Source organism: Apteryx mantelli, chromosome 30, assembly GCF_036417845.1.
Source record: "Apteryx mantelli isolate bAptMan1 chromosome 30, bAptMan1.hap1, whole genome shotgun sequence".
NCBI lineage: Eukaryota > Metazoa > Chordata > Aves > Apterygiformes > Apterygidae > Apteryx > Apteryx mantelli.
Window position 1 is genome coordinate 6,116,500 of NC_090007.1, and position 17,966 is coordinate 6,134,465.

General features: G+C 50.1%; 1 protein-coding gene across 1 annotated transcript in view; it reads left to right on the plus strand.

Annotated features, from left to right (window-relative positions):
* Positions 1 to 17,966, plus strand: part of ADAMTS10 (ADAM metallopeptidase with thrombospondin type 1 motif 10) — a 62,379-nt gene that overhangs the window by 32,152 nt on the left and 12,261 nt on the right. The window contains exons 8-15 of the mRNA XM_013944635.2: positions 569 to 612; positions 1,935 to 2,040; positions 2,801 to 2,947; positions 4,801 to 4,942; positions 8,616 to 8,723; positions 11,716 to 11,861; positions 12,342 to 12,405; positions 13,193 to 13,295. Of these exons, the coding sequence (XP_013800089.2) occupies positions 569 to 612; positions 1,935 to 2,040; positions 2,801 to 2,947; positions 4,801 to 4,942; positions 8,616 to 8,723; positions 11,716 to 11,861; positions 12,342 to 12,405; positions 13,193 to 13,295 (860 nt within the window). The remainder of the gene's footprint in view (positions 1 to 568; positions 613 to 1,934; positions 2,041 to 2,800; positions 2,948 to 4,800; positions 4,943 to 8,615; positions 8,724 to 11,715; positions 11,862 to 12,341; positions 12,406 to 13,192; positions 13,296 to 17,966) is intronic.

Genomic DNA, 17,966 nt, shown 5'->3' on the forward strand with positions numbered 1-17,966 from the left:
CATCTGTAACCTGGCCCTAGCAGTGGTTTGGGGCTCAGGTTCACGGTGCTGTGCACTTGCACAGAGTCTGGCCTGTCCTCATCAACACTGCATTGCTGGGGCAGATCCCCTGATCCCAGTGTCTCCCAGTAGAGCAGTGGATGGCTCTTGGTAGTGAGCCTGACTCTAGTGAGCAGAACAGGACTGTCTACCTAAACAGCTTCAAGGCCGAAATAGCGTTGTCCCTTCCCCTGCTGACTTACTGCATTTCATCATAACCAAACCTCTGATCCCTTCCAGCATTGACTCAAAGTTAAGGGCCCAATATGCAGGCACTGTTGTTAAAAATCAACAGTGAATCTCAACCTGGGGAAAGCAAATGTCCTAAAACATGTGTCAGACACTTATCTTACCTTTTAGAGGCCTGTACTTTTCATTCCAGAAATGTCACATGAACCATGTATGCTGTTTGAAGTGTTTTGAGTATGAACACATCGGTAACATTGAGATGAATTTGTGAAAGGTTTTGGAGTCACCAAAATTGTAAGCGTTGTTCCTAATACTGCCTCCTCCCTCTCTTTTCTTGCAGATACGATATTTGCATCTACAAGAATAAACCATGTGGAACCCTAGGTTAGTAGGATTTTGCTCCAAGAATCTGTTGCAATGACAAAAGCTGTCTCTTAGGTGGCACGTCTCACCAGCACATCTTTAGGAGCTTGGCAAGGAAGGGTTGCACCATCCTCATTTCCTAACAAGCAGGCTGAGGGGAAGCGGCTTGCCTAACACTACCAAGAACACCGGCAGCGGAGCCAGAAACAGGCCCTGAGTTTCCAGCCCGCTAGACTGTATAGCCTCCTTACTTCTGTAAACACTAAAAGCAGCAATCCAGAGGACGGATGGGCTTTGGAACACTTTGCTGTTATATCCCTGGGTCAGATCCAGCATGATGATTAAGAACCGTTCGCATTTAAGGCTGGTCCATAGCCTAGTGGAGTATTCCTGGCTTAGCGGAGAGAAATGAGACTTTTTTGTGATGACTATAAAGGGAGTTCTTTATTTAAACTGCTAGACACAGACAGACCCTGCAGCTCTCTCTGGCTGTAGCTCCCAATTTGTCTTGCCCTGGTCTAGACGAAGCAGTCAGGAAGGGATTATTGCTGTGAATCACTTCAGTTAAAAAGAAGAAGTTGGTGGATCTCTGACCTGATGAGGCTGCGGACGAGGTGCCTGGGAGGGAGGTTGAGGCTGGATGGGTCGTGGCAGCTGGATTCCTTCCTTTAATGGAGACTGTTCGCTTCCCTGACACTGTGGAGCAGAGCACAGCCAGCCCATGTCTGTATTAGTGGGACACTATATGTGCAGAGGGTCTGGGGAACCCACTGATCCAAGGGTATTTCTGTGTTCTTCAACCCTCCAGAAGGACTCAGGTTGGATTCCAGATTGTGGTGGCTGCATGTCAGCCAGGACCAAATGCAGTCAGGTTGTATCCTGGGTTATTCAGTTATCCAGGCTGCTCTGGCAAGGTTTAGATGCCCAAGCCCTTGTGTTGGCTGATCCCAAGTCCCAGCCAAAACAGACCCCTGGTTGCCCCTCAAGCAGTGCCAGTGAGGTGACAAGGCCTACTCCCCACCTGCACACACAGTCTGGAGTTTGGGTGTGAAATTTGTTCAATTTTGACCTGTCCTTAGCATTTCCAAGCTTGTCATGGTGCAAAGTCAGTTGACTGACAGTGCTGAGAGACCATGTGCCCACTGCCCACTGCCCACTGCCCATAAACCCTGAGGTCCATCCCAAAGCCCAGTACAGCCAGTGGGAAGAAAGATGTTATTAACAGCAGGCTGTGCTTAGTGCTGGTGAGCATGAAGCACATCATTTAGTCCCCAAATGCAACCCATGTCCCCTACAGATGCTCTGTGCTGGCCCTATGTGACAGCTCTATCTGGCTTCCCTAGGCCTGGCCCCAGTGGGCGGGATGTGCGAACGAGAACGAAGCTGCAGCATCAACGAGGATATTGGCCTGGCTACGGCTTTCACCATTGCCCATGAGATTGGCCACACGTGAGTACTGTACCTGAAGAGTTCCCATGGGTGGCCACCACAAGGGAAGGGTTCCTCTAGGTTTGTTTCTGCTAGCAGTAGCTGTAAAATTCTTCTTACAGATGAATCCTGCTGCTCAAGAGATCCAACCAACCAAGTCAGCCCATAGCAACATCCCTTCATACCCCAGATCTTTACTATGCTAGATCACACCCACATGGCTTGGAAGTCCCCTTTTGACATGCTGGGTGTTGACATGTTGACATGCTGTTGGACCACCCTGCCCTTTGTCCTGTCCCTAGTACCACCCAGTACTCAGCACCACCAGAAGGGACCTTTTCCCCAGAGACACTTGGGTCTGCTTCTGCAGGCTTAGTGAGGATCAGTTCTCAGGAACTTGGGAAGAATTGTTTGTCCCTAGGGGGTCAGTCCTTCCGAGGTGCCCAGATCTGATGTTCTGCTTATGTCAGCACACAGTGTCCTTGCATGTCAAGCCCTTAGGTGTCATAATTTAGAGATGTGCCCTCACTGGATTCCTTGCCAGGCCTGTTCCTTTCATCCAGACTGTGCCCAGTCTGCAATAGTTTCTGTTTCTCTGTGACCGCACTAGTCCCCTCTGTCAGACTTGCACCTCCTTCTGGTTTGCCAGGCTTTCTCTGGGAGACTGTCTAGTCACCAGCATTCTGTTTTCTGGCTTTTCAGCTCATTCACACCAGTGCAAAAGGTGGGTCAAAAATGCAGCAGTTGACCATGTTTCTATTGCCATGGTAATGTTTTCTAGGTTTGGCATGAATCATGATGGGGTCGGCAACAGCTGTGGCTCCCGTGGGCAAGAAACAGCCAAGCTCATGGCTGCTCACATCACCATGAAGACCAACCCCTTTGTATGGTCCACATGCAGCAGGGATTATATCACCAGCTTCCTCGAGTAAGGAATCCATCTCACCTTGCCCTTCCTTCTACCTCGCAACCAGTACACATCTCCAACCTCTCACAGTCACTTGTGAGGAGTGGATAAAGCCAAAGAAAAGCCCCAAAGCACACAGCCCATGCACCTTCTGTCTTGCCTCCCAGCACTTCATCCTGTCCCAACCAGGCATGTGCTTTTCTTCCTCCCTCTAGACTTTCCTGTGGTTTGCTTGTCTGCCTAAAGATACTAACTCTACTTACCCTGCAGCTATGAGACCTTTATTTGGGTTCCTCTCTTCCAGAAACTTCACAAATAAATAAATAGCTTCTGAAGGCATTTGGACATTTCTGAAGTTCAGCCAGGAATCACAGGGAAGGGTTGATATGGTAGGGAAGGAGGATCTGCAGATAAGACTCTGGATCTGCACAGTGTAGGCAGCTTCCCCACATGGTGAGGAGGAAAGTTTTCAGGTGTGAACAAGAAACTTAGGAGGGTTTTTTTCCAAACTATATTTAGGATTTGGGACAACAGATTTAGGCTTCTAAGCCCCAGAGTTTTGACATTGTCACCTTACCTGGGTCATGTCTCTGCAGCCTAAGAGAGCTCCTTGTCCAGAGTTCAAGCAATCTGCAGGGTTTCTGTCAAAAAACGAGCAATCAGGATTAATTTTATTGAGACTTTTGGTAGGACACAGCACTACCTAACAGAAGTACTGGATAGATCTTGGATAAGAATTTGAAAAAGCAAGCGTGTAAGGCCATTATGGCAGGAGCAGTCTCAGGAAGGTCTGAGTAGCAGAACTTAACTGACAAGGATCAAAACTGAGACACTGCTGTTGTAATGTGAAAGCAAACCTTTCTGATGGGCTCTGGAGTGTCCCTCCATCTCAGAAAGCTTGGTCGGAACAACGTGGCTTATCGTGAAATTCCAGATCTAGCAGCTCATGTTTGGCTATAGCAAAATCTGTCCCTCTTGGTCTTCGACCCCTGGACTCACAACACAGCAAAGCACATTCCATGTACAACGCCGGAAAAATGTAGCAGCAGAGGCTCCCTTGTCCTCAGGTAACCCTGAGAGGTCTCAGCTGGGCTGGCAGAGGATGGCGAGTTTATGTCAGTCCTCTCTGTAATTCATTCTCACCACCCCCACATGAGAACGTGGGCCTAAGAGCTTCCTCCATGCCAGTGCTGTGATGTGTGCAAGACCCTGGGACATGGGGCCAGGGGAGTGGTGACAGGGGCATTAATTTTAGGAGAGCTTATAGCAGCAAGGAAGGGGGAGGGAAAGACATATTTCTTGCAAAATTTGGATGTTCCTACAAAGGTCTGGCAGGCAGAAGGACGGGGCTTGGAGAGCGGGGGGCCCTCCACACTCAGCACCTCTGGCCGCTCTCAATCATAACTCTACAGCTGTATGGTGTGAGGGCAGCCGCTCCACCTACTCGTGGCCTGTGCTAGCGGTGCAGGGGTCCTGGGCTCGGGCCTGCCTGCGTGCTGCCACGCACTGTCTGCTGGACCTGGGACCCTGTAAGGACAGCCAGGGATTGGCAATAGCCTGCAAAACCTTCAGATTAAAACTTCTAGAATTACCTAGGAATGAGCATGTGCTTAGAATGTTTCCCAGAATCCATCCCTGAGGACATAAAAGCTCTGAGGACATAGACTGAAAGAGTTTAGAGAATTTTCTAAGCATTGATTATGCCTAGCAATAGACTTACCAAAGAGGCCGATAGAATTATCTCCAAAAGCAGCCCAGCTTGTGAGAATTTAGCCCCAGGCTGAGACCACTTTGCTTGTTGCTGGTTCTCAACCATCACATTTTCCTACAAACCTTTCCTAGCTCTGATTCTCATCTCTTGCTCCCCGCTCCAGCTCCGGGATGGGATTATGCCTGAACAACGCTCCTCCCAAGCAAGACTTTATCTACCCAACAGTGGCTCCGGGACAGGCCTACGATGCAGATGAGCAGTGCCGCTTCCAGTACGGAGTTAAATCTCGCCAGTGTAAATACGGGGTAGAGAGCCTTCCTGCTTTACTATCGGTTTCAAGGGGGTGGAGGACTGGGCTGTACAGGGCAAAGGGCCGTGGGGCCATTCCTCTGCTGCCCACATTGCTTTGCTGTCCTGCTTGAAATGAAGGGCACTTGCACATTCCCTGTGAGCTTTGCCTTGCTTCCCTGTGTGAGGACGGAGGAGGTCATCTCATATCTGCAAAGATTGACCTCAGCTCAGTTTCCATCACACTAGTCCTATGGGAGAGTTCTCTTGCCTCACCTGATACTTTGGCTGCTGCTGGACCAGAAGGGTTGTAGCTGAAAGCCAAGCTGCAGTCCCCTCATACAGACTCCTGTGTCAGTGGAGGTTAGTTCACAGAGGTATTTTTCATAATCCTTGCTAGAAGTAATTGTACAAATCACTACCTGCATAAAATTAGAAAGAGAAACTTCTCAGTGAGAGGTCTTCCCAGTTGAGGCAGGCAGGTGTTTTGTGGATGTGTCTTGGGTGAGGCTGCCCACCTAAGGTGCCCCTACCATCACATGCTGATATCCTCTGATACTTGAATCCTGGAAACCACTGAAAGGAAAGGTTGTTTCAGGAAAAAAGAGTCTTCCTGGACCTCAGCCTGACCTTTTGGTGTGTTTAACATACTGAACGTTGCCAGCTATATGAGTAAAACAGTGAGTGGGAAGTGTACATACTTGAGGGCTAACTACGTAAAGCATCTACTTTCCCAAGAGAAAGCAGAAAATCCAGCAATGGAATACACTGGCATCTGTGTTGTCTGACAGACACACGTGTATGTATATCCACCCTAGTCCAAGCCCTGGAAAGCTGTGGAAGAAGGAAACACATCAGGTCAGGTTTTGGTTTCTGTTGCAGCCGTGTAAATCCAAGCCCACCAGTAGCATTGAAGTGATCTGATAGTAATCAGTTTATCACCCTGCGTCTTCATCTAGTTAGTTTGGCTAAGAAATAGAAAATGATATATTTTTTTCCTCCTCTTGGTCTCATGAGCTCATTGGTGATCAGACAGCAAAGCTTGACTCTCCCAGGTCCAGTGTTGTTTTATGACATGGACCCAGGGCCCCAGATCCTAGGTCCCAGTTTGAAAAGTGCCCCAGAGCCAGCTGGAAGTAGGGCAGATGCAGTCTCACATCATGCCCAGAACATCAGCAGTGGCAGGAAAGATCTGAGTCAGAATGAAGTGGTTGTGTTATCTGATGTCATATACTACCGACCTTGCAGTTGGTGTCCCTCCTAATCTGAACCAGAGGCAGTGGAATGGAAACTTTCCACGTTTACATGCCTGTTTCCCAGCTAATTTTTAACTTAGGCAGACACTTCCCATATATATATATATACAAGGATCACAAGAGCACAAGATGTCCTTGTGATGACCGTTCTAGCCCAGCCTGTCTTGTGTGTAGTTTGGGAGAGCCATGAAGGGTATAAGGGCTCGTATTTCTGCATGTAAACTTGTGTGAATGTGCACATTCATCCCTTGCCCCATATAAACAAACTCCAGGGCAACGGCACAAACATGGGAGCTTCCCTTTCTTTTCTGGTCTCTTCCATTTCCATGCCAACACAGAGCAGATTATGAATAGATATGATGAAGGCGGAATGAACAGATATAACAGGTTGAAGCTGGGAAGTCCTTTTTCTGATAAACACCAGCTCATACTTACCAATAGTCAAATTGGTTCTGTAAGAGCAGAATGGAGGGATAGGTGCCTTTTTTAAGTTGGGAGAGACTTTACACTTTCACTGGTTAAAGCCAGTTTTAGCTGGGCTTTGGAGAAGTTGGGAACCTAAATACCTTTGCATCTTGGAGGAGGCCAATTGCAAAGCAGAGGTGCTTGGTGCCGACTCTGCAGCATTTTCCTGAAGCCGAGTCAGCCAGTGGCATGCTGCTGTTGCAGTCCAGGAACAGAGGGGAAGCACGCAAGTCCTGGGCTCATGTTTTCGCCCCTCTTGGTACCCGCACAGAGGATTCCCAGTCGTTGAGTCAGTTCATCTTGCCTGGGTATCAGTTACTGTTTAGAGCACGGCAGTTGGCGGGGCCGAGGAATTCCTTACTGAAAGGCTAAAACAAGTCTGGAAGGAATGATGAACAGGCTGTTACCTGACTGAAGGCAGGCAGCCTGCGGGAGCTCTGTGTTGTCAGATCCTGCTGCCTTAGGGGCAGGCCGGAAGCCGGGAGGTTGCTGCGTCGGCCGGTGTCGGCACTCAAGTGCACCAGGTCCTTCAGGCTGTGTCATGGCATCGGTGTGCACCACCAGCACGTTCGATGGCCCTGGCATGCTGGAAGCGTGTTAGAAGTGGCTGTGGCTGTTTTGACTCTGATCTCGTATCTCAGTTTCCTCCATTGATGATATGAACCTGTTTCTTTTTAATACTTTCAAATATAATTTAAGTCATGTCAAGTCATTTTCTGAGAAACAGGAAGTTTTTCATAAGCTCGTTTCAATAACTAGAGGAGCATGATGATGTCCTGGCAAGAAACTCAACTCTGCTTTTTAGGTGTTGCTTTGCAGTTTGCAGGTGTTGAGATCTGGACTGGCTGATGCAGTAGCAGAGCAGGTTCCAAGGGTCAGGACTTTCTGATTTAGCAGCTGTGATGAATTTGCAGAGTCTCTGTCATGGAGCTAACTTTTGGGTAGGCTTTAAATTGACTGGTAGAGGAGATGAAACAGCTGAGGGACACTTTTGTTTGCTGGAGCTATGGGAGATTGGGATGGGTTGGAGCTCAGGGTCTGCAGCTCGGACAGCTTTCAGGAAAGAGAGCTGGAGTCCTCAGTCTGGTTTCATTCACTGGGTCAAACTGCACCCAGGAGCCAGTACAGGCAGAGAACAAAAGTGCCCACCTCTGGAGCTGCTTAAGGGCTAGTTCAGTTTTGGGCATTGTTTAGATTATACTAAAAGCAGCTCTAAAACTACCAGCAGGACTGTGCCCTTCAGGACTGTTATACTGGCAGAAGATTAGCAGAACACAAACTAGCCTAACCATGACTTGCAGTGTATTCCTGTAGTAGGAGATGGCAAATTTGACGTTAACCATTTATGCTGTATTTACACTCCAAAGGAGTCCCAGCTTTCCTCAGAGGCAGATCAGATCTGGACTCAAGTGGCATAGAGATGCTAATGGTAGGCAGCAGGAACTGGCCCTTTTGTTTAGCCTCCACAGCTAAGACCCAAAAAAGGAAACATTTCTCAGCCTGTAACCCTGGGAAGAAGAGTTGGAGTGGAGCACAGCAGGATTAACTTGGGACTTACTGGGATGTCCGAGGAGATGAGTTGTGTGTGATGCAAACACTAAGTTTAGATGCGTGGGGTAGCTGGAGAGCCAGTTCTGGCACCTTGGCTCGTTGACACTTGGAAATCTCAGAAAAGCCTGTCCCCAGGAAAAGTGCTTGGGCTAAGTCTGGAGAGTGGGTGATCTGTCAATGGCCTTGGGGTGATTGCTGCTGGGAACACCTTGCAAGATTTCTTCTCGTTTTTTTTCCCTATGCTGAAAACACTTTCTGTTATAGTGTCCCAACCCAGCTGGTGCTTTTCAAGCACACCAGTGTGCTGCTACCCCAGTCCTAGCAGCCCCTAGCATGAGCGAATCCTAACCTTGGCTCCATTTCTTTGTCTCTTTCTTCTTCCCTCCCTCTCTCTCCCCCAACATCTCTCTCTTTCCAGGAAGTCTGCAGTGAGTTATGGTGCCTGAGTAAAAGCAACCGCTGCATAACCAACAGCATCCCTGCTGCTGAGGGGACCATATGCCAAACCAATACCATTGAAAAGGGGGTAAGGAAGCCTAGGGCACCGTATCGCATTGACAATGAGGGACTGAATCCCTCTTCCAGTAATAACCAGGATTATAGTTCACGTTGGGGAGGGTGGAGTTGATTTAAGAGCACCAGCCACCCCATCCTTCTCCCTGCCTCCTGGATCCCTGCGCTTGGAGGAGCTCCCACCAGCTCAGAGAGGGAGGCTAGGACTCACCAAGGAGCCCAAGGGCCCCATGTTGTACTGAATTACAGTCCCTGCTCCAGTGAGCTTCTTGGTCTCACTTAGGAGGCCTAGTAATACAACACCAAGCAATGGCTAATGCACTAGACGAGCATTTTGTTCTTAGGTCTGCTGAGGTCCTTTGGGTGTCCCGAGAAAACGGGTTTGGGATTTTGCCAGTTTTCCCAGAAACTGTGTTTTGCCAGTTTCCCCAGGAGGGACAATGTTTTTGTAACATACTTTCAGATCTACTTAGGAAAAACTGCCTAGAAAGGCTAGGTGTTACGAAACATTAATTTTTCATGCTCACCTGAAAGAAGGTAGGATTTTTCATGACCAGTCATTTTGAAAGTGAATTTGACTTGGCAGTTGCTCACATCTCTGCATTCTCCGCACCTCTTACAGCTATTTGCACCAACACAAAGCAAGTGTGAAACACTTAAAACCAAGTGACACATACTCCCTTTGTAAGCTGTGAATAATAATTGGGACAACGGAGAATCAGGGTTGGGAAATTCACCGTAAAATGGACATGTGTTTTTCCACTAGAGGAAAAATAATTCCCAAGAAATTCAAGAGTAATTTCAGATCCTTAAGAAGCTGGGAAAGCTCATGTGCAGGAAAGAGGGTGGCTTTAACAGATGCATTATTCTTTGCAAACAGTCATCTTAGCTCTGCTGGACATTAGACTGAAAAGTATTAAACAGCTCCTGGGACTGAACTTCCCTGTTGCTTGGAACTTGCCATATACAATGGGATTTTTTCTACTGGTGATCTTTCCTCCTGGCTGTTCCCACTTTTAAATGTCTGTTTTCCTCCCACTTACTAGTTGTCCTTTGAACTAGAAGTCTTCAAATATCAAAAGAAAAGTAAAGTGACAGTAGTCACAGTTCCCAAGACTCATTAGATGTTGGCCCCTAAGATGTCGACTCATTTTGAATCCCCGGTTACTTCCCTGTGCCTCAATATGTCCTTTGGCGTTAATTCAGGCCTCAGAAGGGGTTTGATATCCTTGGGTGATATCCCTGGGTGAAAGAAGATGCACCTTTGTATTAAGTTTCTGGATGTTCACCAGTTAGAGTTTGAGGTTGGTGGTCTGTAGGGTATATGCTCCCTGCGCTCGGCTGCCGGGTGAGCCCTCAGACTTCAGCGGTTTGCTAGAGCTGCCCTTCGAGGTCTGCCCTGGCTTTTCCCTTTTCAGCTGGGGAAAGCAGAGGGAAAGGTTAGGTCATAGAAACTATTTGAGCTATGCAAGATTAGAGGAGAGATAGGATGAGTTTCTGTGCTCTGCCATGTGTCCTGGAGAGCGGTGAGCAGGGAGAGAGAAGACTGAGCTGAGCTCTCTTGGATGGAGGCTATTCACCACATCCCAGACCCTCTGGTCGTTTTCCCTCCCAAATTCTCCTCTTTTTTTTTATTTTTTTTATTTTTTTTTGGCAGGGGGCTGTTCCCCTGGAGCCAGTATGGCTTCACCTGTATTACTCTGACAAGCCAGAATGGGTGACTTTGAGAGCCAACTCTGGGGATAGTCTCCCTTGTCCTCAGGGTGCCCCACACCAGCCCTGCTGCTTAGACAGTAGGTTCATGGTCTTGCTGGTTCCTTCCCCGCCAAGTTTGCTCTTTGTTTTGGTTTTCTTTTCTCTCTTTCTCCCCCCCCCCCCCCCATTATCAAGCGCTTGTTACACAGGCTGTGGTCAGCACAGTAACTGTGTGGATGGCCTTTCGTTACTCATCCTCTGCCTCCTCACGTGCCCTTGAGTCATCTCTGATCACGCAGCTGACGCACATGTTCATGCTGTCTGCAGGGGAGCGAGCCAGGGTCTGCTCTGGCTCCTGCAGCTCCTGGCAGTCAGAGCGCAATGGCAGGTCTGATCCCAGATGCTCTTAGAAGCCCCACGTGCACAGTGGGGGGTTGCAGATGCTGGGCAGACTCCTGGGTCTTGCCTGCAGAAGCAGCAGTGTCAGTCCATTGAGTCTGGAGCTGCTGCAAGCTGGGACACCAGAAGGGCCATTCTTCCCTGCATGGGATCCCACCTTTTGAAACCTGCTGGTACACAAGGTGGCTGTTAGCTAAGTATCTTGGAGGTTTGCAGTCCATCTTCCCCTGACAGCTGTGCAGCCCACAGAAAGCCTGGCTCAAAAGGAGCCAGGAGAAGCCATGACAGCAGCTCCCAGGTGGGTGATCAGCTCCTGAAAGGAGCACATAGTGGTTCCTTCCTTCCTGGGATTATCTGAACCCCCAAGGCATGGTGTCCGTCACTGTGCCCAGAGGAACTGCAGTGGGTCTGGCAGTGTCCTGCTCCTTGCAATGTTTGACTCCAGGGGGTGCAAGACACTTTCCAGGTCCAAAGGAAATATTTCATATACACGTTTGCAAGACCCTCCCTGGTAACCCTGAGTGCACAGCATGTACAAATGGTGATGACTGTGATTCAGAGGAGAGGACACCAGAGGAGCAGGTGAATGCCCTCCACGATGGTGAACTTTGCTCCAAGGCCAGTGCAGCTCAGATTTTAGACTTCACAGCCAGGGCCCAGCCATACACCTCCATCTTCAATCCCCGGGGAAGCATGGAGCTGCTCAGCAGCTCAGCCTGGTCTCTGGTGGCCACAGCCACCTCCACCTGAGTCAGGTAGCGACCCAGCAACTGCTCACTACCTGGTGGATCCTGACAGGGTCAAGTCAGCTCCCAGTCCTGAACTTTTTCCCATGTCTGATCTGGGCCAGGGAGCTCTCTGGGAGGAGGAGATCATGTACTCAGGGTCTTTGAAGCTCTATCTTTCCCCAGTGGTGCTACAAGAGGGAATGTGTGCCTTTTGGCACCCGACCGGAGGGTGTGGATGGTGCCTGGGGAGCCTGGTCGTCCTGGGGAGAGTGCAGCAGGACGTGCGGAGGAGGTGTATCGTCATCCATTCGCCACTGTGACAGCCCGCGGTAGGTGTATGTGTACACGGCCACCTAGTCGTAGCCCCGTCCTGTCCTGGCTGCATGGCATCACTGTTCGGGGGGAAGGTGTCAGCCAGGTGCCTCAGCAACACTGCACTTACTCCCTGGAGGGATCTGGAGAGAACTGTGTTCACTGGGTCTCAGCTTCTGCATTCACATCACAACTCTCCCCATGTGCTTTTTTTCAAAGCCAACTTGGCACTGTTACATTTGGTGCTGGCACTGCAGTGAACATGGACAGACCCAAAGCCTCTTGGACAGTCTCACCATACACAGCTTGCAGTTGAGTTCATGAGGTCTCCTATGAGGCTGCACTTCTGGACTAAGCCCCTCCAGGCAGGATCCGTCCTTGCAGCAGAGCAGGACTGGGAAAAGTCACTGTGTTCCTGTGGGTTTGGGGCAACTGCCAGCAACAAATGTGGCTCAGAGCTCTGAGCTGTTTCTCCTATCTTGTTCCTGATTCAACAGGCCCACGATAGGAGGGAAGTACTGCCTGGGAGAGCGGAAGCGCTACCGATCCTGTAACACTGATGTAAGTACCACAAGCTGCAGGGTGTTGCATGGGGCTCCCAGGACAATGCTGGGGGCTGGGTGCAGGCAAGTCATGCTCTGCGGGGAGCAATCCCATAGTGAGGGAAGCCAAGCAGGACTGCACACGCCTGCACTGGCTGCGAGGTGGTTTGGAGAGAGGGTGGGTGGTATGTACCTGCAGGGCTTCAACATCAAGAAGGGGCCCACAAAGATAACAGGGAAAACAAGGAGAGATCAGAGACTTCCAGCACTGGCATGACAGCGACTGCATCTTGCATGCTGCGAGGACAGGCCCAGTCAGGTGAGAGAGGCTCACTGCAAATGCTGCTCTAGCACCCACTTCCCAAGGCTGGGGGTTAGGCCTCATGGGGAGCCTACAACCGCACTTCAGTGAAGCTGTACTCAGAGCGTAGAGAAGAACAACTAAGCTTTGGCCCCAGAAAATGATACTTTTAATGTCCGCAGGCTGGTAATGAAGAAAATAGATGCCTTCCCATTGCTTCCCCTGGGCTTTTTGCCTGGCTTTTCATGTGCCTCGCTTACACAATTGCTTGCAAGAACAAGTGTTGCATCTGTAGACAGACCAGCTGGGCCCCAGTGGCTCCTGCCATTAGTCTTCAAATAGTGTTAAGCTTTGCAAGAAGGATGCTCCAGCTGTCAGAGCTGAAGTCCATGTCCTTGAAGGGCTGGTTTTGGTCGCGGCTGAGAGCCCTGTAGCAACTCCTGCCCTCTTAGCAGATAAGCCAGACTCTCTGCTCTTCACTGACCTCCTGGCTCTGTCCCCACAGGACTGCCCTCCTGGTTCCCAGGACTTCCGAGAGCTGCAGTGTGCCGAATTCGACAATGTCCCCTTCCGAGGGAAGTACTACACCTGGAAAACATACCGGGGAGGTGAGTGATGTGGGATGGTTTGATGCTCCTCAGAGCATCTCTCGGCTTCAAGCGCTCAAGCAGGCAGAGCTGGAGCAGTCTTAGGGCTTTGGTTGCCCCCACTCTGCAGGGACAGCTCTCACGGTTCCTACCAACCTCATGTCTACACACTCTGGAGAGCTCTTAGTCACCATCTCCACCGGCCCAGGCCTTGCACACTGGCCACTGTACTGCGGCACCCGAGTCCTTGTGGCGTGCTGCCTCCCCTTTGCGTGACTGTGGATAAGGGCTCCCTCCGCAGACAGCTGGCTCCCAGCACTGAGACACGACTGGCCTGTCATGCCCTTGTCCTGGGTCACATAACTCTGTGCAGTTGCTCTTTAACTCCTTTGCTCTGCCAAAACCAATTCCAGCAACGTTGGAGCTGTTTAGATTCTTTCCTCGAGTCTGATTGTTTCCTTAATTATACAGTGAACAAACACAAAGGCAGACAAGAAAAAGGAGTTGTAAAAGCAATGCAAACTACCGCTCTCTTTCATCCAGCTCTCAGTCCCTACCAGGGTCCTGTATCTGATGGGGCAGAAAGAAAGGGCAGCTCTCCCTGCCCACGCAGGTTAAGATTTCAGCTCCTGCACAAGTGGGAAGGGATCGAAACTACTGGATCTTGCAAAAAGCAGTGCCCCCCTCTTCCCTGAGGTCAGTCGTAGCATGTCCTGCAGAAGTGTCTAGCTAAGCAGAGGGAGCGGGAGGAGGTCTCCGTGGCAGAAATCTCTTAATAATGAGAAAGAACAGTGCGTCTCCTTCATGTAGTTAATGAACTTGACTGGGGAAATCCTTTGCAGCTGTGTAAATAAGCACACCTCCCAGCGGGGCTCCTGCAGCCGGAGCAGATGTGCTGAGGCTGCAGGGGATGGATCAATAAATATGTAATAAAATCGCAAAGCAATAAGTCACACAAAGACCCTAATGGATTCTGAGGTGGAAAATAGACCTGCAAGCCAGATTTGCCCTAGCTCAGACCTCTCTCTTCTCCCCTCTGAGAGACAGGCATGGCCCCATGGTCCAAATGCAGGCCTGAGCCCAGTGAACGGCTGGCCAGTTGCACATGGGTCCCTGTGTTTCATCTGGCCTTGACACTTATTTTTGCTTTGAATCTCAAAAAAGTCCTTTCCTCTCTTTCTGCTTCAGCTTCCTCTTCCATAAAATTAGGTGATAAAGCTTGTCTTCTTCCCAGAAGGCTGTGTGCTGTGGTATATTCATGTTTTGAAGGGATCAGGGTGTTCTCTGTCTCAGAAGCCCTCCAGGTTAGCTTTGGATAATGGTGGTGTTATTTAGCAGTTATGCCTTTTTTATTCAGAGTCAGAGGGTATCACAGTATTCCTCTGTAGTGATACAGGTAAGGAAACTGAGGTGTAAGCAGGGAAGTGAGTTGTCCATGTTGACAAAAACAGGTGAGCTGGAACCTGCATCTCCTCAGCCTGGTCTGGAAGCCAAACTAGGAGAACTCCTGTCTCCCACCTTTCAAGAAACTGCGTGCTGAAACCCACCTGTCTGTGACCCATCAACTAGTGACTCCTGCCAGGTTTAGCAGCAGCCTCTCTTCAGGGCCTAGACTGTCCCGGCTGGACTCTCAGATCAGTTTGGACCATGGTGGCATTAGGGCATCATCAGTGTTTTCCCCCCTATGAATTTCTTTGCCCAGGTCTGACCAATCTGGCAGGACCTTGGCACCACAGGTGCTTGCCTCTTTAGTTGCCAGTGGGATTCTGTGATATTCGGTGTCATCCAGGTGTCAGAGGCACATCTGAGGAGGCGGCAGTGATCGTCCCTTGCGTGTCCACCTCTGCCATGCTGTAGAACAGATGCTCCCAGGGAATGGCCATTCCCTGGTAGCTCTCTGAGCGCCTTCCCTCTCTTGTCTTCCATTCACTGCAGGTGGTTTTCTCTCAGGACCCATGTTCTTCCTCTCCAGACCTTGTGCTAGCAGGCATGCCAGCCTCAGCAGCCATCAGTCCTGTCCCCCCAACCCCAAGTGTCAGTGAAGCAATGAGGGCCGCAGTTGTCTCCCTCGCTTGCTCCTGGCTGTTTGTGTGAGTCTCCTCCCATGGTCACCAGAGAGCTGCTGGGGCAATAGGCATCCATTCCTTCCTTCCCTCTGGTAGAAGCAGCCTCCCAGGATCCAGATGTGTTGGCAGCCTTATGCCCAGGCAGTCTTCCTTCTAGTTGGTAGTGAATCTGTTCTTTGGGTTGCTTTTGGACGTGTCTCCCCTCCAGGACTGGTTCACCATCCTGGCTCTCAGCACTTCCAGCCGGTGCCAGGGATGAACTGCTCTTTCTCCTTCCTCCTCGCCTTGTAGTTTGGCAGTAGCCTTTAGAAGACCTTCTGTGTCAACCATGAGCCTCTTCCTCTGCTGAGCTCAGCCACTATGTTTGTCATTGCACCGTCAAGCCACCCCCTTGCCAAAAGGTGTGCTGGTGTGAGGGATGGGATGCCCGCACTATTCACACATCAGACGCTAGCCTCGCAGCCACCACCCTTGCTGGACAGGGTGATGTCCATGGCACGAAGCACCCGTGCTGAAGACAGCAAGTATCCCTGTGGCTTGGATGGGGAAGGGCACAGATCCCACAGAGAATTTGGGAAGGGAAGGAGCAATCCACTGAAAGCCTGGCCCCAGCCACCGGGTCACTGGCAAGTGGAGGTTGGGTTTTGCATGGGGCCGGTACGGCGTGTTTTCCTGGCACTGATTTATAATGGTCCTGGAGCCCAGGCCCCAGAAGCGCAAGATACACAGCCCTGGTGAGAAGCGCTGAGCTCAGCCTTTCAGAGTTTAACAGTCAGCAGATACCTCGTGGAATGCGGCTTTAATTGTTTGTTTATTTTGTTTTATTCGCTTAGTTATTCATTTTGCTCTTGGCGGATGCAAGAGCCAAGGGAGAGTGGAACAGCTCATGGGGCTGAGAGCGCAATGGGGAGGAGCAGGGGCTCACAGAAAACAAGAGATTGCTCATCATAAATTGTAATACGCTTTAATTCTTCTATGGGCCAGGGCAGGCAGGAGGAACAAAACTCATTCTCTGAGGCATGGTGGAGTGTGTAAATGCAGTACCCGCAGCAGACCTTGCTGTTATTGACTTTGGACTGGCCAGCCCAAAGCAAAAGAACACACGTTTCTCAGTGAGCCTGATAAATGGCCTGCGGATTCACCTCTTTGGGGGCATGGTTTCAGGATTTGCAATGTTCACGGTAGACCCTGTGTTGCTCAGGGCTCTGTGCTACTTATCTGCTGCTCATTTTCCAGCTGCCTGGGGATGGGTAATGCTCACTGGGAAGTGGGCAGACTGAGAGGATCCCACTCAATTGGTGGAAGCAGCTGCTTCTTCTATGGCAGACCCACCTTTGCACACGTGAAAACATGTACTGCAGAGCCTGTCCTGCCCGTCCGTTGCCAAATGCATGGCTAGGCTTGAGCTGAGCATCCCATTCACACTGCACAGATGTTGGTAATGCTGGTCTGCAGGCAGCAATGAGTAGGTGTAGGAGGATGCAGAGCACTGCTGCTGTCCTGAAGGCACAGCTCCCACCAAAGTGTTCACACTCTGCTTCTCTGGGAGAAGACAGAGTGTTGGATCCTGGCTGCTTACGAAAATCTGGTCCTCAATTTCCACATGCAGGAAGCTCGAAGCATTTTGTGACATTCCAAAGGATCTTTTTGGGCTCCTCACGGTCACCCTCTTGTTGCTGTGGTCATGAGAAACCACCGATTGTTACCTCTCATGGAAATAAGCAGTTTTCACTGGTCTAGGCACCAATACAGGATAAGTCAGTGAGTTGTCTTTAGAAAGGTGCCTCTTTAAGAAGTAACTTTGCAACAGAGCTCTTGGGTAAAGCTCAGTGCTGAGGTTGAGTTTTGCAGTGATGGCCCTTGCTACCTCCAGTTGACCCTTTTTCTCTTCTCCAAGGAACCATTAGGAATAAGTTTCAGAAATGAGTCGCTTGCCCTTGCCACCCCCAGCCTCTCTCCCAGGGTGTCCTGGGAGCCTTCCTGAGCTGCTGCTGCACTGTGTCCAGCACCAACACCTGAAGAACCCACGGTTCCTTCAGCTGTGAAATGAAAAGTTGTGGCCTCTTGGGTTTCCCACATCCCCAGCGACACCTGCCTTCATGCTCTGCATGGGAAAAGGCACCCAAAAGCTCCCCCTTGACATCTCTAGCAGGACTGGTGGGACACAGCAGTGCTCTTCTACTGTGGCATTTCCCAGAGTTACCCTCTATTATTAAGATCCCTGTTATTTTAGCTTATGAAAAAGTTGCCTGAGGATTTCAGCCTTTTGCAGCTTGATTAAATACCTATTTCCCTATCTATAGCCATAATGAGGAAGCGGACATCAGTGTGGGGTTATCCCCCCCACACACACTCTCTCCTCTTCCTCCTTCACTCTCCCTCCCTCCATTAGCCTTAAACCTTTTCTTTTAAGAGCAAAAATCTTTCCCATCTGCAAGCCTTTCTTAAATCCCTTCCCAAACAGCTGGCCAAGGACAAGTCCAGTCAACCGTCTTCAGCTTGCTGAGAAGTCTCTCAGGCCTGGGCTGTCACGGGCTTTGGATGGGAGCAGGCTGCGGGGATAGGAACATCCCTGGGGATGTCCATTGGGGTCTGGGACTTGCACGGAGCAACTGCTGCATGATGA